Genomic DNA, 9,347 nt, shown 5'->3' with positions numbered 1-9,347 from the left:
CCCGCACCCACCCCCACCCACCGCCACAGCAGCTGCCTTCCAACAGAGCTTCTGGAGTGGCTCTTTCCTAAATCTCATGATGGGACCTCAAGGTCAGGGGCACAAACAAAACATCTGCTTTAGGGAGGCCAACTAGACAGGATTGAGGTCAAGACATGCATTCCAAAGGCTGGCAGGCTGCTTGTTTGCTCCACAACAGCATCTGCGACTGGGGGAAAGCCTCACAGCAGCTTCTGGAGACTCTAGGCAACCCAGGGCCCCCGAAAGAGATCTGGACAGGCCTGAAATACCGGGAAGGTCAGCCTGCCCCTCCTCCCCAGAACGCGAACAGCTCTTCCTCCTGTCCCCTTTACTCCCTGTGGGAAGGCCGCATGAGGACATCTGCCACTTTCCTTGGTTCACTGCCCTTGCCCCCTCCCTGTGGGGGCACCTGTATCTCATCCCCATGCCCTGTGGCAGTTAACCCCCCACACACACACACACACAGAGACAGATATATCAGCATGTTGGCAACCTACACCTCAGAGAACCCAAGCACAGGGGTGTGAGCTTCCTGGGGGCTCCCACACGGCTGCACCCTCAGCACCTGATAAACAGTGAGTGCTGGGAGATAAGCAGGGTGTGGGTGCACCTGCCCGGGAGCCCCTCATTCCCACCTCCTGCTTCACTGATACGGACAGCCTGGACACCTGGGAACGGGCTCTGGCCTTGGCCTTCAGAAGCTGCACCCAAGGTCCAATATGCAGGAAGCAGGCCTGAGAGGAAGGCCCCCACACAGAGAGGGGCCCTGCCTGGGGCTTTCTGGGAAAACCACCCACTGCCGTTCCCAGCCGGCCATCATCCACAGGGAACCCTGTGGTGCTGCCACAGGCTGCTCTAACCCCCTTTGCCCTTCTCCCATGTGAATCAAATGACCTCCCCATACAAGTTGAGAAGTGCAACCCTCCGAAGTGGGGTGTGGGGCTACCCAGTCAGCGCAGGGGCATGAGAGGCCTTACTCCAGCTACGGGGAGGAGACTCCTGACCCAGATCTTTGTGCTGCCCTGGATCAGGGGAGGAATTGCCTTCCTAGCCTCCCAACCACGGCTGGCCCTCTGGTCCACGGTGGAGGCCCCTAGGGCCCACGTACAGGTTTATGCTCATGGGTCTCAGCCCCTAGGTTCAGGTATTTTTTAATCTTCCCAACTGATTCTAATGGTCAAGGTTAAGAAACTCTGTACCCACTATCAAGCTTCCTGGGATTCCCAGGCTCTCTAATTAGGGTTTTGGTTTCAGGTCGGTCTGCAGATTTGTCCCCTGTGTTAACCTTATTTGCCAGGTAGTGTGCTGGGTGCTGCCCTTAAGGAAACAATATAGTAGACAGTCCTTAGCTTCCCACAGTCAGGGCAAGTGGTGTCGGGCACCACGTGTCAAACCCAAGGACATGTGCCACGTGCTATTTGAGAGATAGTCATGGGGCGGGGCAGGGGGGCTCACAGAGGTGGAGGACCTGCCTCTCTGGGGAGGACATAACAGATGCTTAGCCACATGGCAGTGAGTGAGCAATTGCGAAGGATGAATTGGAACCAAATTATAGTCACCAAAGCTCAACTTCCCAAACTGGAAAGTCAGCTGCTCCCTCCATTCCTTAGACCCTGCCTCATCTAATCCTAAGCCCTTGCCAGGTGCTTTGAGGACTGGGGTCCCTCCTGCCTGGGGTCTCCACACATAGGACTCCCCTCCCCAGGGTGGCCACACTGTGTCTGCTGCCAGGCACTCACTATGCCAACCTATGCCAGGGCCTGACAGACCACAGTTACCTTGGAGTGACAAGTACATGGCCCAGCAGTGGAGGGGGGTAACCTATTTATTGATAAGTAATTGGGAATTCACAACTCATCTGACTCTGAAACTGGAGAGCAAGGCTATGTCCTTATGCCGGTAAGAATTTGCACCACCTTTCAATTGCCAATCAAAGATGGAGGTCTGAACGGCCCTGATGGTGAACCAAAGAAGGTGATTTATGTACGAGGCATTTCCATTCCAGTCCTACAGGATTTTTGCTAGAAATGTTCATAATTTGGTAATGCAGTAATTGGCAAAACAAGCTCAATTGTAAACTAATGATCCTGATAGCAAAAGTACATTTAGCGCAGTTTGCCTGCTCGTTGGTGCCGTTCCCTTTGCAAAATTAAAATTAAGGGGGAAAAGGAGCCGCGAGAAAATGTGCAGCGATGAAATTGCAAGGGTGGGGGATCCTTGTCTTGCACAGACCACACCCACTGGGGTACCTGTCCCTTTGTTCTGGAATTAGCTGGGAAGTTCCCCACCAAGTATGGGTGGTCCCCTGTCTAGCATCAGAATCACTGACTTGTGGATGAATGTGGAGTATTTTGGGGCAGAGATCAGCTTTATAGTATAAATCACAAGCAGATGTTCAGCCTTGCCAGACTCTGAATAAACTAACAAATCACCATCCCTGTTCTTATGGCAATTCATCAGGGTCTGTTTTCTCTTCTCTCTTGTTTTTTCTTTCTTTCTTTTTATTTTTTTTAGAGACAGAGTCTAACTTTGTCACCCTCAGTAGAGTACTGTGGAGTCATGGCTCACAGCAACCTCAAACTCTTGGGCTCAAGTGGTCCTCCTGCTTCAGCCTCCTGAGTAGCTGGGACGACAGGCACCTGCCACAACGCCCAGCTATTTTTAGAGACAGGGTCTCACTCTTGCTCAAGCTGGTCTCTAACAGGCAATCCACCCACCTCAGCCTCCCAGAGTACTGGGATTACAGGTGGGAGCCTGCCCGGCCTCTCTTCTCTTTTTGCTAAGAACAACATATTCAACTACTTGGTGGGGACCTTTCAGGCAGGCCAGGGGGCACCCGCATTTGCAGCAAAAGTGGGTGGGCCCCATGCCAGAGGCTGAGCACTCTCACCCCAGGGAGGCCAGTGCCAGTCCTGGGAGAGCCTAGGCAGCACTGTGGGGTGAGTGGCCACTTTCTCAGCATATGGACAGGAGAGTGTGAGGCAGGTGCAGCCAGTGTGTGCTCCAGCATCACGGCATCCAGACGGCTGCTGCCATCCACACAGTCAGAGAGACTCCTTCTGCCCAGGAGTAGGGGACCCCCGGGTTTTCCACAATACCATCTGTTCCCTGAGGAGTTACCTTGCAAATGCTGTGGAACATACGCACATGTTTTAGAACCACCAGATGCATGTTTAGTAACTTGAGCATCTGGGGAGGTGGGACATGAGACCGTGCCCAGGACACCTTTCTGTCCTGCACCTCCGCCCCTCTGTTTGTCCTGATCTAATGCCTCATTGTAGCAGCTTCAGGAAGACAGGCTGATGAGGCGATTGGTAGAACTGTGGTGTCGCTAGCCGCTCACCTGAATAGTAATTTAAAACTAGACCCTAGTGATTACTGATGCTTTAGTTAAGCAACCCAGCATTCACTGGAAACCCAGTGCCAGTTTCCCCCCAGCTGCTTGGCTTATAAAGCTGACCACAGGCTGCCCAGGTAGATCAGGCACTGAAGACCCACTTGACGTCTCCTTCTTTCAGAGGTATAGACGGGGCCAAATCCTTGAGGCAGCCCAGTCCCTTTCATTAAGAATGGCCTTGTCTGGCAGAGAGGAGGGACAGCTGGCAAGGGGACCTGGGGACCACACCAGGCCAGACGACCACATGACCCACCACCTGGGCCTGGCCAGTATCCTGTGGGCCTGCAGGACCCTGAATGACTCCATCATGATCTCATGGGAAAATTATTCTGGAAAACAAAGGCCATGGCATGTGGTTCCATTTTTCTCTTTTTTCATGACAACTAAAAATGACAAAACCCTGCATGTTTTTCTTTATCTCAGTGGCTTATCAGATGAGCGTAGGAACCAAGGATGGGAGCCAGAAACAAAGTCAGATTTGCTGTGTGAGTTCCAGTTATACTGCTGGTGTCATCTTGGTTTGCCTGGAAGGGCCTCCAGGAACACAGGACTTTGGGTGGTAAAACCAGGAAAGTCCTGGGCAAACTGCATGGGTTGGTCACGCTGGCTTCAGCTCCCTATGCCATCCACTCCCGCCCCAGGTCTTCCCGGGTCAGCCCTTCAGTTTTCAGGACCTGGCCTCCCAGGAAGGCAGCAGGTGAGGCTGAGCTTCCCGATGTCCTCCCAGCTGCACAGGGCGTAAGGTGCCCTGGGGTCTCCGGGCCCAGGAGCGCTGCTGCCCACTTCACCACACAAACACTGATTTTCATGCCTACCTGTTATGACAGTGTGCTTTGCCTTCTCTTAAAGGCAGGAGGAAAGGCAGGAGCCAGTCTGTTCAGGCACACTCGACGCTGAGCCAAAGGCCACCTGTGCTGAGCTCATCGGGCCCGATCTTAGAGAGCCACCAGGCCTTCCTCCAGACGTCCACGTCGGTCCATGAGTTGGCCCAGCGGCTGTCGGGCAGCCAGCTCTCCTTGCACACCTCAGCTGGGTCCGTGCACTCCCAACCACCACCGGTCACCACCACGGGCCACCTGAGTGTCCGTGAGCGGGCCGAGGCGCTCATCAGGTCCAGTCTGGGGTCCTCCACCAGCTCCACCCTGAGCTTCCTCTTTGGCAAAAGGAGCTTTTCCAGTGCTCTTGTCATTTCTGGACTCTCTGCCGCAGAGGGGGGCAACACCAGTGACACCCAGTCATCCAGCAGTGTCAACATCGTGATGGGCCCCTCGGGCAGGGCCACTGGCCAGGCCAGGCGGGTAAGGGGCTGGGCATGGCTCCCCAGGCAGGCGGGTGGGGGTCAGTACCTGCCTTATGTTCCCATCCACCTGTCTGCAGTATCCCATCCCCTTCTCCACTGGGCTTGGGAATAACAGATGGCGTGACAGACAAGACCTGGAGCACAGAGGTACCCAGGCCAGGTGTGAGAGAGTCAGAGGCAGGATTCAGCAGGACTGCTACCTAGAGGCCTCAACTCAGTGACAGGAGGGGAACAAGGTCCCTTCATCCTCTTTTCACATGACTCTGGCCTAAGGGGAGTTAAGATTGCCACTGACTCCCATCCTACCAACCTGCTGACACAGCTACTACTTTGAGGCGTTTTTGGTTGTTGTTTTGTTTTGTGACAGAATCCCACTCTGTCACCCTGGGTAAAGTACCCTGGTGTCATAACACAGAAACCTTAAACTCTTGGGCTTGAGCTATCATCTTGCCTCAGCCGCCTAAGTGGCTGGGACTATAGGCACCTGCCATAACACCCGGCTAATTTTTCAATTTTTTTAGTAAAGATTTGCTCAGGCTGGTCTTGAACAAGCTCAGGAGATCCACCCATTTCAGCCTCCCAGAATGACAGGGTTACGGGAGTGAGCCACCATGCCCGGCCTACTTTTAGGTATTAAAATACATGAAAAAGAGAGTTTTAAGGACTTTGCTTAAATAAGCCATTGTCCAGAATTCCAAACTAGCTGACATTAGATTAGATGGAGCTTTGTAAATGAGAAAGTTAAACAAATTGATACCTGCCAGCTCTCTTATGTAACATGGTAGAGAAGGGAAAACTGGTGGCATTAAGGGGAAACTCGGGCAGGCCTGGCTCTCCCCACTCTCCCCTCCTCCTCTGGAATGGTCACACGTTTCCCACCTGCTGTTTGCTAGTACTGCTGGGGTCAGACCTGCAGGAACTCAGCATTCGTGACAAGGGCTGGGAGTGCATGAAGTGACACTGCCTGCGATGCAGGAAGGCCCGGCAGGCGCAGGCGGCCTCTCCCTCCAGCAGCCCCTTCCCCATTACCCTGAGGCGGCCCCACAGAGGCCTGTTACAGACTCGCCCCAGCGGCACATCCCACCCTCACAGGCCACCACCATCCTGTACGTGACCTGACTTCACAACCTGGCCTCAGGGGTGTTGTGACATTTGCCTTTAGTGCCTACAGCGGGGGGAGGGTGCTGGTCACACAGTGGCATCACACACTAAGCTATGCTCTTTTCTCTTTGGAAGCACTTCTCTGAGTCATGTGAACCCACCGACACCATTGAGCAGGGGCAGCTTCGTGAGCGACGCCTGGCTGAGGCTGTGGCCGACACGCTGGGGGTGGTTTGCAGGAGAGCAAGCCAGGAGGACATGGGCCTGGACGACACGGCGTCCCAGCAGAGCGCTTCGGACGAGCAGTGACAACGCGTCTGGCTGGGAGCATCTGACTCCTCAGCTCTCCCCGTGCTCACCAAGATCAAAGAGAGCGAGGATTTCATTCCATGGGAGGCTGTCTGTGGAAAAGGAGAGCTGTTCTAGAAAACATAACTTTATCTCAGGTCCTTGAATAAAACTCCTGTGTTGGAAAACAAAGGGAAGACACCCCCACCACCCCCACCCCACCCCGTGCACTGGGCTGCCCAGGGCAGCACCGCCCCAACAGCACCACACACCTCCCAGGTCTGAAGCTCAGACAAAAGCCATTTAACATGTTATCCAACTAGGGGAGGCAGGGCCCGTGAGTAACACCTTCCTGCCCTGATGAAAACAGACAACTGCATGTTGAATAACTGGCATTTTATACATCACTGTTACCAGGAAAAAGAAACAAAGAGCAGCACGTGTGAGGCCATCGCTGGTCACACGTGTTACGCTTGAATCTCAGAGTAAGGAAAACCTCATTTCTTGGTAATATTTATGCAAATGTTAACTAAGCCTAACAGCGGCCGCTTCGTGACAACCTGTGACAGTGCATGCAGTCATGTCCCAGGCATTCTGTGACGAGCCAGGATGTGCTGGGATGAGTTTAGAAATCGTGTCCAGTCGGTGTGTGGTCAGCCACCAGGGAGTCATATGACGCTTCTCACTATAATCCGAGTGGCCCTCCCCCACGCTCCGCCGCAGGCACGCATGTTGTTCTCCGAACCTGGAGACCCTCACTCGCCCTCACCATTTCGGACCACATGTACACACCTTTGTTTTTGGAATTAAAATGTTTATAGTTATGGCTGTGTCCGGTATTCTGAATTCTTGCTGAAACTTGTCATTTCTAAAAAATATATCACTTACTGTGAGAATGACATTTGGGCAAATTCTGAGGCAACTTTTCCCAATTCAAGACTCCCAGGATGTAGAGCAGACACCTGTATACTTGATGACATGGGGCTTGGGGGCGGGGGCGGCGTCCTGAAGGGTCCATGAAGAGTATCACTGCCCCAGTGAACCACCCCTTTTGGAAAGACAGCAGTTGGAAAGGAACAATTTGTAAATAGTCACATTTCTTCAAAGTATCTAGGATTTGGAAGTCGGGAGGCGGGTGAGGAAATCCCTACCCTTTGGAAGTCATATTGCTTTTGGGGGGTAAGATAAGAATAAGTGGGCTGTATAATTAAAGACAGAAACCAGTATCCTCAGCTCAGCAATCCCTAGAGATACAAACTTCATCTCACGCATTGTCCCTCTACTGAGCAGCGGATAGAACCCTGCTACAATTCTCCAAGTTAGCCAAAAGGCACTTGGCCAGCAGCTCCTGAAATCCTCCTGGGTAACTTTACAGCTAAGCCCTGAGGTCTAAACCCTGGGTCTGGAGCTGTGAGTGTGGCCTCCCCATGAGGGGTGATTCCTTGAGTTCAGTAAGAAAAATGACACACACCCGGCAGAGTCAACCTGGGGTACAACTGGCCACTCCTTGAGAATCCGGGAGTAGGAAACACAGAAAACCACTGCTCTCCACAGACAGCGACCTGGAGAGAGGCGGCAGTGCGGTTGGGGGCGGGGGGGGGGTGAGTTCCACGAAGGAGGCTCGTGGGCTGTTCCTTTACCTGTTGGTTGAGTCGTTTTTTTCCTGTCCTAGTTTGCAGGTTCTCAGGGGAAGCTTTTGGAGGGTGGAGGGAGGAGGAGATTGACACTGTTCAGGCTTTTCTCCCATGCAAGATAAAAACGCAACCCTGCCTGGCACTGGCTCTGAGAGCATAGCCCTCTCATGTGTGCACGCCAAGGTGCACACACACCTCATCCACATGTGGACCTGCCTGCAGGAGGCAAGGTGGGTGTGCTGGGGTCTCCCTGGGATTCTCAGAGGCTGCTTGGCCGGCAGGAACAGTGCAGCCACGCTTCTTCTTCTTTTTCATTGTGGTACACAGCCTATTTACAATTCATGAGCTTGTCAGTCTGGTACTTCATCTAATCAGCTGCTCATCTGAGAGTTCCCTGCAAACTGCATATTAGGAGCCCCCATTTAAAGAAGGCATTCCTGAGCTGACCTTTCTCGTCACAGGTTTTCAAATGTTCTGCCTGCATATAGCTAAAGAGTTATTTTCTGCATTTGGACACTGAACAAAATAGTTTCTTCTCTAACAATAATGTAAAAACTGTAGCACTTGGTTTTTTATATATATCATGTGGCTAATTTAGCATTATTGATTCTAAATTCTGCACTGTGCATAGAAACCATCTGTGCTTCACAAGTAGTTTTCTAAAATCATTTGATGCTTCAACTTCTTTTTGCCTATAAAATGTGCAATGCAAGGCCCGTTCACTGAGCCCTCTCCTCTGAGACCTCCTCCTCCTCATTACCATTTGGTCCTAAGTCACAATGCTGCACAGGCATCTACCATCGGCACACACACAGGTGCAATCCTGTCCGACACAACCTTCTATGAATGCTGATAGAAGACAGGAAGAGAGACAAGGCCCTTCCACATTTTCTAGGCCACAACTGTCCCGCCCCCTTGATGCCTGGGGTCTGGGAACTGAGCACTGAACTTGAGCTGTACTGGGAATCCCAACCTGCCCATCGGCCATGATGATCAGAGTGATGATCACCTAAATTTTAAAGATGTGTCTTATCTCCCTGCATGTGCTTATTCCCATTCAGAAGGAAGAAGAAACTTTTTAAAACCATTGTTGTGTTAAGTGGCTGTTTAATTTCCCAAATCATCTGCTAAGGGAGAAGAGAAAAGAACAGATAATTCTCTAAATCAGGTCTGCTTCATCTCATGCAACTTTGCTATTTTAGTTCAAATTCTTCACATCAGCAATACTGACTTTAATTGTGACCTTTTTTAAAGTGAACTCCTTATGTCAGGACTCATATCCAACCACGTTAAATATCTTGATTTGTCTGAATAGTTAGGATTTCAAATTCAGGTATAAGAGAACCCCTGAGCTCGGCCTGCCCCCACCACCCCCGTGAGCGCCTTAGTTCAGCCGTGGCACTGACAGGAGGCAGGGGCTCAGCGCTGTTCCTCTCCTGGCTCTGCTTAAGGAGTGGACAGACCACACGTGGTATTTCCCATGGCATCTTTTCTTCTTTTGAACCTTAGTACAACACTGCTGCCACAGGCTGTGCACATTTGGGCCTGAGTCCTGGTCATCTGTGAACTCGTCTTCATTAAACTGCACTGCTCATGACGCAGGATC

The 9,347-nt window shown here is 52.0% G+C and overlaps 1 protein-coding gene across 1 annotated transcript in view; it reads left to right on the top strand.

Moving 5' to 3' along the window:
• Positions 1–6,128, top strand: part of PCNX2 (pecanex homolog 2) — a 340,225-nt gene extending 334,097 nt beyond the window's left edge. The window contains exons 34-35 of the mRNA XM_003797465.1: positions 4,268–4,716; positions 5,955–6,128. Of these exons, the coding sequence (XP_003797513.1) occupies positions 4,268–4,716; positions 5,955–6,128 (623 nt within the window). The remainder of the gene's footprint in view (positions 1–4,267; positions 4,717–5,954) is intronic.
• Positions 6,129–9,347: the final 3,219 nt, after the last annotated feature.

This window comes from Otolemur garnettii, unplaced genomic scaffold (assembly GCF_000181295.1).
Source record: "Otolemur garnettii isolate 467f Iridium unplaced genomic scaffold, OtoGar3 scaffold00116, whole genome shotgun sequence".
In the NCBI taxonomy this organism is placed as follows: domain Eukaryota; kingdom Metazoa; phylum Chordata; class Mammalia; order Primates; family Galagidae; genus Otolemur; species Otolemur garnettii.
The sequence above is the reverse complement of the archived record's forward strand: the minus strand, read 5'-3'. Positions and strand labels throughout refer to the sequence as shown.